This window comes from Pleurodeles waltl, chromosome 4_1, assembly GCF_031143425.1.
Source record: "Pleurodeles waltl isolate 20211129_DDA chromosome 4_1, aPleWal1.hap1.20221129, whole genome shotgun sequence".
NCBI lineage: Eukaryota > Metazoa > Chordata > Amphibia > Caudata > Salamandridae > Pleurodeles > Pleurodeles waltl.
In genome coordinates this window covers 733,513,531-733,528,800 of record NC_090442.1, presented here as the reverse complement: position 1 = coordinate 733,528,800, position 15,270 = coordinate 733,513,531, and the positions used below count along the sequence as shown (strand labels likewise).

General features: G+C 44.4%; 1 protein-coding gene across 1 annotated transcript in view; it reads right to left on the bottom strand.

Moving 5' to 3' along the window:
* Nucleotides 1-15,270, bottom strand: part of LOC138288093 (collagen alpha-1(VII) chain-like) — a 963,348-nt gene that overhangs the window by 461,565 nt on the left and 486,513 nt on the right. Inside the window, exons 57-58 of the mRNA XM_069229319.1 lie at nucleotides 8,351-8,389; nucleotides 7,006-7,044 (exon numbers count right to left, since the gene is read on the bottom strand). Coding sequence (XP_069085420.1) covers nucleotides 7,006-7,044; nucleotides 8,351-8,389 — 78 coding nt within the window. The remainder of the gene's footprint in view (nucleotides 1-7,005; nucleotides 7,045-8,350; nucleotides 8,390-15,270) is intronic.

Here is a 15,270-nt window from a genome sequence, read left to right as displayed (position 1 = left end):
ATCCTCTTTCGTTTGGGGGGGGGTTGTGTAAGGAAATGCCTCCTTGGCATGGTTACCCCCTGACTTTTTGCCTTTGCTGATGCTATGTTTTGAATTGAAAGTGTGCTGAGGCCTGCTAACCAGGCCCCAGCACCAGTGTTCTTTCCCTAACCTGTACTTTTGATTCCACAATTGGCACACCCTGGCATCCAGATAAGTCCCTTGTAACTGGTACCTCTGGTACCAAGGGCCCTGATGCCAGGGAAGGTCTCTAAGGGCTGCAGCATGTATTATGCCACCCTAAGAGACCCCTCACTCAGCACAGACACCCTGCTTACCAGCTTGTGTGTGCTAGTGAGAACAAAATGAGTAAGTCGACATGGCACTCCCCTCAGGGTGCCATGCCAGCCTCTCACTGCCTATGCAGTATAGGTAAGACACCCCTCTAGCAGGCCTTACAGCCCTAAGGCAGGGTGCACTATACCATAGGTGAGGGTACCAGTGCATGAGCACTGTGCCCCTACAGTGTCTAAGCAAAACCTTAGACATTGTAAGTGCAGGGTAGCCATAAGAGTATATGGTCTGGGAGTCTGTTTTACACGAACTCCACAGCACCATAATGGCTACACTGAAAACTGGGAAGTTTGGTATCAAACTTCTCAGCACAATAAATGCACACTGATGCCAGTGTACATTTTATTGTAAAATACACCACCGAGGGCACCTTAGAGGTGCCCCCTGAAACTTAACCGACTATCTGTGTAGGCTGACTGGTTCCAGCAGCCTGCCACACTAGAGACATGTTGCTGGCCCCATGAGGAGAGTGCCTTTGTCACTCTGAGGCCAGTAACAAAGCCTGCACTGGGTGGAGATGCTAACACCTCCCCCAGGCAGGAGCTGTAACACCCGGCGGTGAGCCTCAAAGGCTCACCCCTTTGTCACAGCCCAGCAGGGCACTCCAGCTTAGTGGAGTTGCCCGCCCCCTCCGGCCACGGCCCCCACTTTTGGCGGCAAGGCTGGAGGGAACAAAGAAAGCAACAAGGAGGAGTCACTGGCCAGTCAGGACAGCCCCTAAGGTGTCCTGAGCTGAGGTGACTCTAACTTTTAGAAATCCTCCATCTTGCAGATGGAGGATTCCCCCAATAGGATTAGGGATGTGACCCCCTCCCCTTGGGAGGAGGCACAAAGAGGGTGTACTCACCCTCAGGGCCAGTAGCCATTGGCTACTAACCCCCAGACCTAAACACGCCCTTAAATTTAGTATTTAAGGGCTCCCCTGAACCTAAGAATTTAGATTCCTGCAACAACAAGAAGAAGGACTGCCTAGCTGAAAACCCCTGCAGAGGAAGACCCGAAGACAACTACTGCCTTGGCTCCAGAAACTCACCGGCCTGTCTCCTGCCTTCCAAAGAACTCTGCTCCAGCGACGCCTTCCAAAGGGACCAGCGTCCTCTGAATCCTCTGGGGACTGCCCTGCTTCGACGACGACAAGAAACTCCCGAGGACAGCGGACCTGCTCCAAAAAGACTGCAACTTTATCCAAAGGAGCAGCTTTAAAGACCCCTGCAATCTCCCCGCAAGAAGCGTGAGACTTGCAACACTGCACCCGGCGACCCCGACTCGGCTGGTGGAGAACCAACACCTCAGGGAGGACCCCCGGACTACTCTACGACTGTGAGTACCAAAACCTGTCCCCCCTGAGCCCCCACAGCGCCGCCTGCAGAGGGAATCCCGAGGCTTCCCCTGACCGCGACTCTCTGAAACCTAAGTCCCGACGCCTGGAAAAGTCCCTGCACCCGCAGCCCCCAGGACCTGAAGGACCGGACTTTCACTGCAGAAGTGACCCCCAGGAGTCCCTCTCCCTTGCCCAAGTGGAGGTTTCCCCGAGGAAGCCCCCCCTTGCCTGCCTGCAGCGCTGAAGAGATCCCTTGATCTCTCATTGACTTCCATTGCGAACCCGACGCTTGTTCTAACACTGCACCCGGCCGCCCCCGCGCCGCTGAGGGTGAAATTTCTGTGTGGGCTTGTGTCTCCCCCGGTGCCCTACAAAACCCCCCTGGTCTGCCCTCCGAAGACGCGGGTACTTACCTGCTGGCAGACTGGAACCGGGGCACCCCCTTCTCTCCATTGAAGCCTATGCGTTTTGGGCACCACTTTGAACTCTGCACCTGACCGGCCCTGAGCTGCTGGTGTGGTAACTTTGGGGTTGCTCTGAACCCCCAACGGTGGGCTACCTTGGACCAAGAACTGAACCCTGTAAGTGTCTTACTTACCTGGTAAAACTAACAAAAACTTACCTCCCCCAGGAACTGTGAAAATTGCACTGTGTCCACTTTTGAAATAGCTATTTGTGAATAACTTGAAAAGTATACATGCAATTGAAATGATTCAAAGTTCCTAATGTACTTACCTGCAATACCTTTCAAACAAGATATTACATGTTAAATTTGAACCTGTGGTTCTTAAAATAAACTAAGAAAATATATTTTTCTATACAAAACCTATTGGCTGGATTTGTCTCTGAGTGTGTGTACCTCATTTATTGTCTATGTGTATGTACAACAAATGCTTAACACTACTCCTTGGATAAGCCTACTGCTCGACCACACTACCACAAAATAGAGCATTAGTATTATCTCTTTTTACCACTATTTTACCTCTAAGGGGAACCCTTGGACTCTGTGCATGCTATTCCTTACTTTGAAATAGCACATACAGAGCCAACTTCCTACAAGGCTCCTTGGCCATCTCCGGAGTGTTGATTCCTCAGGACTCCCAAGACATCTGATGACCAGCGAATAACACTGTACAACCAAGCAATTGAAGTCAGTGTCCCACACTAGACAAACACTTGTCTAGAGACTTAGCTGACTATTCGCTCACTTCTATTAGAAAAGGGAAGACTGATGTGAGTGCTTTGAAAAATACACCATTCTTGCTGTTCTGATTCTGTGCCTCCATTCTGAAGCACAGAACTAGGAATGTTCTCTAAGGTCAAGGCTAGACTGGCCATACCGGCCATTGGGCGTTTCCTCGGCAGGCTAGAAGGGTAGGGGGGCATTCTTCTTACTGGGGGCCGTTTTTGTAGCAGTGCAACAGCTTTTCAAACCACCTGCTACAAAGTTCGTTGTATATCCAGTAGTTTTCAGGCAACAATGAAAGTGTCACGGTAACTGGTGATTAATGCTCCTGCTGGAGAGAGATCAGAGTTTTGTCTAGTGGCAGTTTTGACACATGTAAGGTAGTGCAGAGGGCTCAATTAATCAATCTGGATTCATAAAGTGAGGCAATTCACCTGTGAGGGTCTTAAGGCGCTGGAGTTGCTAGCTGCTTTTAGGTGATCTGTTCATTCAAACAGCCAAGCCTTGAGTCCTTTTCTGAATTCCTGGAGTTATGTGGCATTCCTGAGGTGCAGGGGAATGTTGTTCCAGGTTTGGCTGCCAGGTGAGAGAAGGAGCCTCCTCTACTGTTGCATTGGCAGATCCGGTGGGTGTCTGTGAGGCAGAGGGAGGCACATCAAAGGTGTCTGGTAGGTTGGTGGGAGGTCATTCATTTGTTGATGTAAGCTGGTCCTTTGCTGCGCAGGACTTTGTTTGGGTCAGTCACCATCTTGAACTGACATCTCTTGTGGATCAGGAGCCAGTGTAGCTTCTTGAGGTGTGGGTGATGCGAGTCTGTCTGGGGAGGTCAAGGATGAGTCTTGCCATTGACTTTTGTTTTGTCTGCAGTCTCTTCAGGAGGCGTGGAGTGATTCCTACGTGAAGAGTGTTACCGTAGTCCAGCCTGCTGGTAACAAGGGCTTGAGTTATGGTTCTTCTAGAGTTGATTGGGAGCCACCTGAAGATCTTACGGAGCATAGCCAGAGTGTGGAAGCAGGTGGACAAGATTGTGTTTATCTGTTTCTGCATAGATACCTTGCTGTCCAAGATCATGCAGAGTTTGCGGGCATGGGCTGTCAGGGCAGGGGAAGGGCCAAGTTCAACAAGCCACCACGTGTTGTTCCATGGCGAGGTGTTTTTCGTAAAGATGGGGACTTCTGTCTTGTCCGTGTTGAGCTTGAGACAGCTGTCCTTCATCCAGTCGGTGACGTTCATCATACATCTCTGGAAGCTGGTTCTGGTGGTGAAGGCAGCGAGAGGATGAGCTGGGTGTCATCGGCATATGAGATGATGTTGAGGGTTAATGTGCCTGCTGCAAAAGACTTGTACCATGCATATCACAGAATAGTATTTTATGTGCAATGCTCAGTTTCACAGAGACCCTTTTGTTACCTTGCAGTTCATAAATTACAATCATATTCTAGCATAGTGAGCTATGAACTGCAACCAAAGGGCTGCATGCAAACTGCATGTTAGAAAGTTATGCTTTTTTGGAGTCTTTCATCAACCTAATGTTGCTAAAAAAGGTTTGTTTGGGTAGGAATAAATTCTCATCAGTAAAGCAAACCATAACCGCTGTGTTACTTTCTGAATCCTGAATTTGAACTTCTCCAGACCGAATACTCTTTCAAAAGTGCCTACCAGTATGGATGACATGAATCCTACACCTTGAAGTCCCCTTTGTCTTATGTAACATTTCCTATACACTGATTTACACAGGTATGATTCACTGTCTCTGTATTTGTGTGTTATGTAAACTGCTGCAACACCCTACACTGGTATGAGAGTCACTAAAAGCAAATGAAATACATGTGTGAAAGGGGCTATGGAGAGATGAGAGGCACTGTTAGACGGCGATGGTGATGGAATCATTGAAGAGCCCCAATAAAGATTGGTGTATCCTGGTACACTGCAAGGTTATCATTTACTATGCTTTAAAAGCAAATACAATTGAATATATAATTAAATGTTTTGCAAAATGCACCATGTTTGCCCAAATTTTTGTCGGGGGAGAACCTCCCAAACTCTCCTTGTAGGGGTCAGGCTCTCTCGCTGCACTCACTATGCACTGTACCGGGGCTGGTCTGACAAAATTCAGCAGGGCTGCTATGGGTTCTCAGTCAGGCCAGGTGCTGAACACAGGCTGGCTCTAAGAGCTCCTAATTTAGTCAGATAAAGAAGCTGAGGCTAGCCCAAGGATTAAGGAGTGTGCTGCACTTTACACAGTGGTGCATTTTTATTCTGTCATTTGAGTGTGTAGCTGCTCTACTGTCTTGTGAAGTTGCAATCTTTTTGTGCATTTGACCTCTCAATTCGGAAAATGTGAGAATGCGTGCTCAATGTTGTCCACAGTCGCAAAGGCCAGGAAAGGGAGGTATGTGCATATTAACATTCAACTTCTAACCTTCTAAAACCCATCAAAGTTTACAATGAGAATTCTAATATTGCTTACTCCCTCTCTCCATACTTTCCCCCATAGCTTTTTTTGCCTCCTTCCTCGTTGAGGTCTTCATCTGACTTTAGAGTGGACAAACTAAGTGGGACTTTAGGAGAATAGGAGGCACTTGTTCCACCTTCCTGCGAAGTGTCAGTTGAAGGCTAGATGTATTGGACTTCTCTGCAGGGTACACAAATTGGGAATCTAGATTACTACTCATTGTTTCTACAGAGGTTCTGTGAGGGTACCTAGCACCCCGGTGTAAGCAAGGAAAAGCATCCCTCAGCAGATCAGTGAAAGATAACTGTGATTAAGGTGCAGTGGAGCCCTCGCAAAGCTAGAACTCAGTGTCACTATTCCTGCTTCATTTAACTACCTTACACCCCTAATTTTCTAGCATCCCAGAACACAGCCTACTCAGTGGACAATACTAGTCTCACTACAACAGCCCGCAGAGGAGCTTGTCTAATCTATGATTTGGTTCCCATTGGTCACCCTCTAGTCTAAATACATTGCCTATAAAGACTTTTACATTCAATAAGATACTTAAAAAGAAAAACATTTCTAAATTATCAGTGTCTGTTTTGATTGAAATGATAATGTGGCTAGAATGAACACACTTTAAAAAAAAATCCTTTTTGGCCCTTTATGAGTGCACTTATAATTCAAAATCATCCTGATCAGACTCACTCTTGCGTCAATGAGAAAAAATATGTTTTTCTTTGGCAAAGGATTGACTATAGCAAACACAAAAAGATGAAAATGGAATGCTGAACATTGTCAAACATTCAACCCCAGTCACAGATCTGAGTTAAATCTATTGTTTTTTTGCTCACCATGCCACCCCAGTTTATACTCAGCTATATGCAAATCAGTCTTGACCCTGCTCCAAATAGGAACAGTCCAGCCCGAACTGCCAGGTCAGGTCCTCCCTGGACCAGAAACAAGCATCCTGGGACCGGTTTCGTGGTATCCCCCCTCATCAGCCAGGCTTGCTTGAATTCAGTGGCACGGTGAGCACTGTACTTAAAGGATCTCCAGCCTCCCTGCCAGTTTTTGCTAAGATCTGCACAGAAGGAAATCCAGAGACGCATGCAACAAATGTAAAAAGGTGAGAGCTTCACAGTAGCTCTGTAATTACAGCTTGATATTTTCGAGCGTGACATACAAGTAGGGGTGAGCAGAACTCGCAGAGTTGAACTCCATGGAACTTTACAGAGGTACATAAAACTCTGCAGAGTTTTGCAAGCATGCATTAATGGACGCAAATTCTCACTCATGTTTGCCAACTTACCACTGACGAGACGCGCACAAGAAAAAAAACTCTCCACGCTGCGGTCAGCAGAATTTGGCCAGAAAGCCATGTTACACACGTAAAGTGGGGTGTCGGCAAAACTCCGCCAATAAAGTGGAATGTATTGCCCACTCCTACTTACAAATTGTCCAGCCTCACTCAGTCGTGCAAACTTATTTTGAGGTAAACAATCTTGCTGCAGTCTGGTGTAACTCTAAAATAGAGCGGACACCTCCTATCAGTCTTAGGAAATATAACTTTCAACAGCAGAAAATCAGCTTACACTCCTACTTTTCCCATTAGGCAGTAGGTCCTGTGTGACGATGTGACATCCCATCTTGAGAAAGAAAGCAACAAACTGAAAGCTTATTCTCTGCAGCAACCAGGCATGACAAACACTGACAGTTATAGATTACCTTTTCTCGTCTGCTTCCTTTGTCAGTAGTGGCATCTAACTATGAAGGAAAACAATTGGTGTTTATTAGAATTGAGCTAAAAGATGGCCCTTGGGAGCACAAAAATGTGCCATAGTATGTATTTTGCAATTTCAACGTTTTATTTCCACAAACACCACTCAACAACATCCTGCCTCCTTACATGCATAAGGTTACACATATTGTAGATGTAAAAACCCTTCTCGTTTACCAAAACACATCAGAATATATCCACTCATAGAAACGGACTGTCTACAGCACCACACATTCATTTCCAGTGTCAATGGCTCTAATCCAGCTTTGTTCTTTGAATTGCGGAAAATTGTGGTCCTGGTTTTATAATGAAAGATGTGAAAAAAAACAAGACTACAAGTCCAAAAGTAAAAGAAGTAACATCTATTGGAGTTTAGTAATGCATTACCCTGGGAAACTTGGTAGGGCTGCACATTTTGGCCAAGCTGCTGAAAGAGAATAGCTATGTGGCAGAATCCATCATGCCAGTCTGGCATGTGTCCATTTGTACACTCTGCTTAAGTATTTGCTTTCCAAGTGTAGAAGTATGGCATTTTCTAAGAGCTTTTGTAAGTCTAATCCAATAGCGCAGCTATTTGATGGAAATTTTAAAAAATAAGTTGGGATGAGTGACCTCATTTCTAGGCAGCCATATGAATATGAGTATTAGTATTTCTGCTACTACTCCCCAGGGCTGTCTGTCAGAAATGCTGAGCCTACAACACACCAGCTTGGATCACCTCACCATAGTGTTTTATTTTGCACTGATGCGACAACTAAGCACTACTCCTGTTGAGCCATGTGCCATAGACTGTTGGGTCTCTCCCAGTCTTACCTCACAAAATGGCCACAACTCACCCACTTCACTCACAGATGAAGAGGATTATCGAAAGGTGTCGGTATGTTAATGGTGTAAATAAGCAAAGCAAGAGTTTTTAGAGTAAGTTCCTGTCACAAGTTGTAAGGACCATCAACATTATTCAACACAGCACAATTATAAGTCAATTCTACTCCTCCAGCTTAACAAATGTAAACAGATAATTTGGAAAGTCTTTAACATATACTGCAGAAACAAAAGCAAAAGAAACGAGGGGCATCATGGAAGAGAAAAAATGGGAAGACTGATAGAGAAAATAAAACTGTTTAAAGAAAATCGGTAAATGTTAGAAATGAGACAGCACTGAATAACACAAAGAAAGGGGTGGTATATGCTGCTTAGGACACTACAGTTAGCAACCAGGTGCGTAAAAACTGAAAATTGCACAATTTGATCAGATGGCACATACATATAAACACAGTAATTAAGTCAACTTACCAGAGCTGCACCAGGAGGTCCTGGGGGGCCTTCTGGACCCTTTAAAAAATAATCCAAAATTGATATATTGCTTTATTTAACTCTGTTTTATATAATTATCATCCCTTTCCATCTACCACCTCATTATCGTCCATATTGTGATAATTCTGTGATGGTGGAAAATGATTTCTCCTGGAAAAGCAAGCAGCCACAACATGGGTTTTATAGGGCTTGTAAGAAATCTTATAAATACCTAGGAAGCAAAGACGTTTTAAGGCATGGGCAAAGTAGGTTCTGGCTCAGGTCCCCAGACTTTCAAGGGGCCCCTGATAGAGCCAGCTTTGTAAAGAGTCTTGCCATGATGACGTTGAATAATTCTTAAAGGGTTTGTTTTAAATAAAGCTTTCCTTCATTTTATTTTTAATTTTTATCATGTGTGAGAGTCTATTACAGATAGTTTGCAGAGAAATGCTGTGTAGAAAGCTGGGTTCTGGTTGCAGGTCCCAAACCCACTTTTTGCTTGGTTTTTTATGCAAATTTGACTCAAGTGCACTGGCTTCCTACTAACCAGGTCCCCAGTGCCAGTGTTCCTTTCACAAAACAAGACTGCTGGTCAATTGATCCCCTAGTGGCCAGGCCTTGTAGCACCTTTTGTGACTCCCTAGTAAGTGGTCCTCCTGGTGCTAGGGCCTAGGTACTGAAGAGGGTCCCTAAGAGCTGCAGCACAGTTTGGGCCACTCCAAGGGACCCAGCACCAGCCTCAGGCAGACTGCCATTGCAGGCTGTGTGACAAGGCCCTCCCAAAAGTGAAAACACAACATGGGATCCAGCGTGTGAGCCATGTCCCCTAAACCCTCTCATATAATATTTGTAAGTCACCCCCTACAGCAGGCCTTACATCCCTAAGGCAGGTTGCATTATATGACATGTGTGGACATATCTGCAAGAGCAGATATGCCCCTGCTATGTCTTTGTTGATTCTCAGGCATAATAAGTGCATAGGGAAGCCATTTGAAATACATGCACTGGACACTGGGCAATATGAGTTCCCCAGCTACATGATGGCTTCACTGAAACTAGAGATGTTTGGTATCAAACTTCTCACCTTAATAAACCCTCACTGATGCCAGTGATGGATTTATTTAGACATGCACCCAAAGGGCACCTTTAGAGGTGTCCGCTGAAAACCTACCAACTGCTGGTGGGCTTACAGATTAGTTCTAACCAGTCTGCCACCAACAGACGAGATTCTGACCCCTAAGGGGGAGAGCGTTTGATCTCCGGAGATCAGAAACAAAGCCTACTCTTGCAGGGGTATTACACATCCCTCCCAACAGAATGGCCTGCAAATCTGCATTCCAAGGCCAAGAAGCCCCACCGCCTTTGGTAAGCAGATCTGGCCTTCCTCAGAGGAATAGGTCAACACTCCTGCCCCATGGCCTATCTGGCACCTGGGGAAATTAATTATGCAGGAGGTGTGTTGCATTTCCATGCTGGACACCCCCCTAGGGTGACGAGCCTGAAGTGAACCCAGCCTTGGGAATTCCACCATCTTGTGTGTAGTGGAACTAGGAATTCTGGGACAGGTTGATGCCCACTCCTTAAATGAAGTTGTCATCTAGGGTGTGTAGTGACCCCAAAGGTAGGTAATTCATTGGCTACTACTCTTCAATGCACCTCTGCACTCAGATGCCCCGGACTAAGCAGAAAGTCCACTGGTGTCCCTATGTACCCAAAGTTCGTGAGACCCGAGCCCACTTGTTGGCTCAGTCAGACTGGACCCCCAGCCTACGCCTACAAACTGTTTGTGTGGGCCCCATCCACTGCAACCTGTGACAGTAAACCCAACGGTCCAAACCACGTCTGCACCCGGACGCCCAGGAACAAGGAGAACAGGACCACTGGTGTCCCTACGTCACCGAGCATCACAAGAATGGAACCCTCTTTGTGGTTCACCTGGACTGGACTACACCTCTGCAGTATCTTTGAGACCGGACCAATCCCCAGAAACTTACACAGGGCACCTGAAGCTGAACTGCACCACTGCACCCAGTCACCACAGTGCCACCCGAGGTGACTTGTTGGTGTGGCTTAGGACCCTGCTCCATATTCACCTTCAGTCCAGAAGATTGGTCCTGTAAGTTGCTGTGAAGTACCTGTTTGTTCTATGTTTTCTCTCCCATAGAGTCACATTGCATCTACAGAAAAATGCACTTTTGCAAACTCTAAAAATCTATATCTTGAAAAGTACACATCTGACTCCAGTGATGTAGGTATCTAAATTTATATAAAAGTTTGTGTTATTTTTATAAATTGGTGTCAGATTTCTTTATTGAGTGTGTCTCACTTACTGCCTATGTGTGTATCTTACATGCTTAGCACTACCTTCAGATATGCCTAACTGCTCTCCCACACTACCACAGAAGAGAGCATTTGGGATGTAATATATGACTCCGTAATACCTTTGGGATTTGCCTAAACTCTTTGCACAGTGGACCTCTTTTTGGTCCTCTATATAAAGAACCAGCTTACTTCATGTTGTGTTTGCGCTTCATGCAACATCCAGAGAAATGTTTCTTCTAGATCAAAACTTTACCTCACATATGATAAATGGAATGGTGTAACAGAGATTCTTTGCAGTAATATTAGGGAGCTGCTGCATTACAATATTGAAAACACAAATCACTCTTCCTGAATATTAGATTTAAACACATTTAGACAGGTGTGCCTATGCACGAAGGTTATCATGAACCCCACATTTGCAGCTACACCAGGTACAAGATTCCTAAAGGCCTCCTCTGTCTGCAATTTGTAGAAAAAATTACTCATTATTAATGCCATAAATGAAGACAGCACTAATAGAAGAGCAGCCAGGAACAAGGAAGAACTAAGGATGGATAAATATGCAAGGGTAAAGGGGAAGAAATGCTGAATGAAAGAAAGCAAAGAAGAATGGGTGAGTGAGTGGATGAGTGCATGGATAGGTAGATGGATGTGTGAAAATATGGCAGAGTGAAATACTGACGGATCGGTGGATAGATGGACAGATAAAAGGATGGCACCGTAAAGAGATGAGTAGGGGGATGAACAGTTGAAAGAAGAGTAAGGGAAGGATTGATGGTTGAGTGGGTGAAAAGGTGAGTGAATGGATGGCAGAGTGGAAAATGAGTGAATGGATGGCAAAGTGGATTAATGGATGAGTGGATGGTAAAGTGGATGTATGGATGAAGGATGGCAGAATGGATGGATGGATGGCAGAGTGAATGTATGGATGGATAGATGGGTGGCTGAGTTGATAATTGGATGGCAGAGGGGATGGATGGATGGGTGGTGGTGGATGGATGGACAGATGAATGCCAGAGTGGAAGAATGGCAGAGCAAATGGATGGATGGCAGAGTGAATGAATGGATAAGATGGAAAAAGCCGGACTGATAATGAAAGAATGAATGGATTACAGAATGTAAAGGTAAAATAGTGGATATCAGCTAGTGGATGGGAGGGGGAAAGGATGAATGGATAGATGCTAGAACAGGAGAGACAAGGGAGCTTTTCTAAGGAGACTTGAGATCACGTGCTTCACTTGCTTGGTGTCATCGGAGCTTTAGTTTAAAGTTTAATGTTTAATTTTCTGGCTACTACCTTCATGTGCATGGTCAGTGATCTGCCCAAAGAGGGCATGAGAGAGTTGAAATTGGATCATAAATTCAAAGCTTATCCAAAAAGGGACACCCAAATAAGTTTGGCCCCGGGCCCCAATATTCTTAAGATGCCCCTGCTCGGAAGAATCTATACTCTAGTTTCTTTATTAATACTATATATTATTATCAATCATTGTGTGTTGTTGACACTACCTTGTATTCTTGTATACTCGGTAATCCTATCACTTTGCTTTCAACTCTGCATGTTGACATCGCCTCACTTTTCTGTCCTTCTCTTATGCTCCTTGCTATAGGTGCTAGAAGTAGCCATGCGGGGGTGGCGGTGAGATGCGCAGCACCCACAAAGTAGCCAAGTTGGAGTTCTGAAGGTTGATGAGCAATAAAGATGTCTTTGAATGTTGTTTTTATATTGTCACATTTGCTGTGCATTCAAAGACAGAGGTCACATGTCAGGCTATGTCTTCTGACAAATTCCAGCTTATTATTTTAACACTGAGATTCTAATTTACGTTTCTTTCTATGACTGCAAAGTTAGCAGATTTTGTAAAATGAACCATCTGACAATTTTGCTGGGGTACAGGGAATGTGAAAAGAAAGGTTGCAGCATGTCATTTTTTCCTAACACACAACATTTAACTACCTGTAAACTAACTGTACAAATATTTAAAAATATATCAGCAGGTAGGAAGGCACAAACGTAGCATTTTTTGTAACTCTGAAGTGTGATGGAAACAAAGATTTTCATATGGTCAAAACAAATCGAGAAACTTTACTTGGTGATGTGCAAATGATAAATATTTGCTGAAACCCAGTTTCCGCACATTATTTGTGTGGCCTTAATTTAAAAAATAAATGTGCATGTCGGTGCAAATTTTATGGCCATTTCAATGGACGATTTGCTGTCTGTAAATGACTGTGCGCTACCACACCATGCTTTAGTAATGCATTTTCGACTGTGTTCTCCAAAATTCACCTCTGGCTCATTTGCTACACTTGTTCTTTGTGTCACTTTTGTTTTTTTTCCACAATCTCCAAGACTTGAGGGAAGTAACAATGATGGCAGCACCCCTACTCTGAAAAGTGTTCAAGCACCAGTGCTACTTCCCGCATGTAAATGAGATGGGGTCTGCCATCAGTCAGTGCACAGTGTGCATGATGGCTCACTGTACCAGTAGTTGTGGAGATGAGAGATCCTTATGTCTGAATATGGAGCAAGACACAGCACTCAATCCTCAATTAGCCTTACGGAAATGTGTGTTTCTGGACTTGAAGGAGTTACTACTAATTTATTGACCTCAAGAGTTGCTAGGTTGTGGAAGGAGGACTTAAAGGGGAACCTTATTGTGAGGGATAGAGGTTGGTGAAAACTAACTGCAGTTCATCTAGTATGTAGTGAGTTTGAGGCCTCTGGTTTATACTCGCAGGAGAGCCTCTAGACTGCATATACAGGAAACTTGATTAAGTGAGTACATTGAGATATCTGATGGAACCTAGGGGACCTGGTTCTTGGGGCAATGTTTGCATTAGATGTGTTCTGGTTAGTGCTGATTGTTTAACATTGCTCAAACACTCTTGACAACTTTGTAACCAAGGAAAATAAGGATTGTCTTGTATTGCTTTGTAACTATGTAAATCCAAAAACACAACATAAGCACTGGCCAAGTCAGTAACTCCGGCTGACAGTCTGTTGGCTTTTCAACTGCTTTTAAAAAACGTTTTTGGAAATCTTTATTATCAAAACATAAATGCAAATAATGTTTTAAAGAAACACTACACACAGGTGGCCTGCCTCTGAATGAGTTGAACGCCCTTTTAAAGATGGTTAGATGTGCATGCTCAAGAACATGCATCTGGGCTTACAGGCAGCTGTTTTAGAACAGGATGCAAAATGCATTTATACACTGCTTGCAATGCCAAGCAGCAGCAAGGCTCCAGTATCAATGACTGGAGAGCTACCAGGCCCTGACGGAGCAAAAAAACATAGCTACAATGTATTCACTCACAGCGAGGAAGCCAAAGGCCTGAGCCATTAACCCATGCTGTAAGTTGTACTGCATGGAAGCAAAATGTGATTGGCACATAGACCAATGGATGAAGAGGGCAGACTGAAAGCCCTGCATACTGTTTGTAAACAGTGAAAACTACTCTAGGCTTTTGCCTCACCTGGGTGAAAAATTTCTATATATACTCAGATCGAAACATACTATACAACAGTCAGGTAGCACAATACCTATTTTCAGTACTTAGTTGGAGCTTGCGCTTGTATGGGGGTTCACCAGCACTCATTTTTGGGGACCCGCACTTATTTTTCATCAACAGACTTTGACGCAGAGCAGAAGACAGAACATCACAAAAAAGAAGAAAAGAAGGAGGAACAGAAAGACAGAAACAACAGTGACAAAGAGAGAAAGCGGGGATGAAACATAACCTGCAAGGGTGACATAAAGGGGCAGGAAGTGTCTGGAATGGATGAAAGAGACTTGAGGTGAAATCATGGTTATGCAGTCCTTGTATTCAGCACTCCAACATCCGGTGACAAAGACCACAGATTTCTGAACAGATTTTTGGGCACCAGCACTTGTTCTTTTACAAATTATGCACTGCCTATTTTGGAGTCTCTCACTCTGTTTAAACAGTGGCAAAGACAACATTATCAGCTGCTGAGCCATGATGTCAATGAGAACCAGAAGACTGATTAAAAACAGCGATACAATGTGCATGGGATGACTGTGTGGCACCTGGAAGGATATTGGAGTGGCAATGGGATAGTGTGCTTTATACGACTGATGCACTGGAAAAAACATTTCTTGTTTTGGCCTAACAGCACAACTGTCAGAAAACCTATTGTTATCAATTCTTTACAAATATACATAGCTTGGGCTTTGAATCCGCCCAAAAGAATATTTTTTTTCACCTCATTCTCTTGGCTGTTAGGCGTAACATTGCACCTAGTATAGCTTGCCTGCATTACAGTGCATGAGGGAGCACAAAGATTCATCACGCTTCCAATTCATACATACAGCTACACAGAAACGGTCATTGTTTTGGGTTTTGTTCATTACAGCTGGCTTTTTTAATTATGTAGTTTCGAAATCACGATTTGCCTACTGAAGCATTTTCAAGACACTGATAAACAAGTAATGACAAAACCAATAGCTGTGGCCTTAATTTGTCAACACAGATGCATGTACAATTTTTTTTTTAAATACTTTTTCTCATCAAAGCCAGACCTTTTGGCTTTGCCAACGCTTGCTTTTAAAGTTTCCTCAGAACACGGTTTA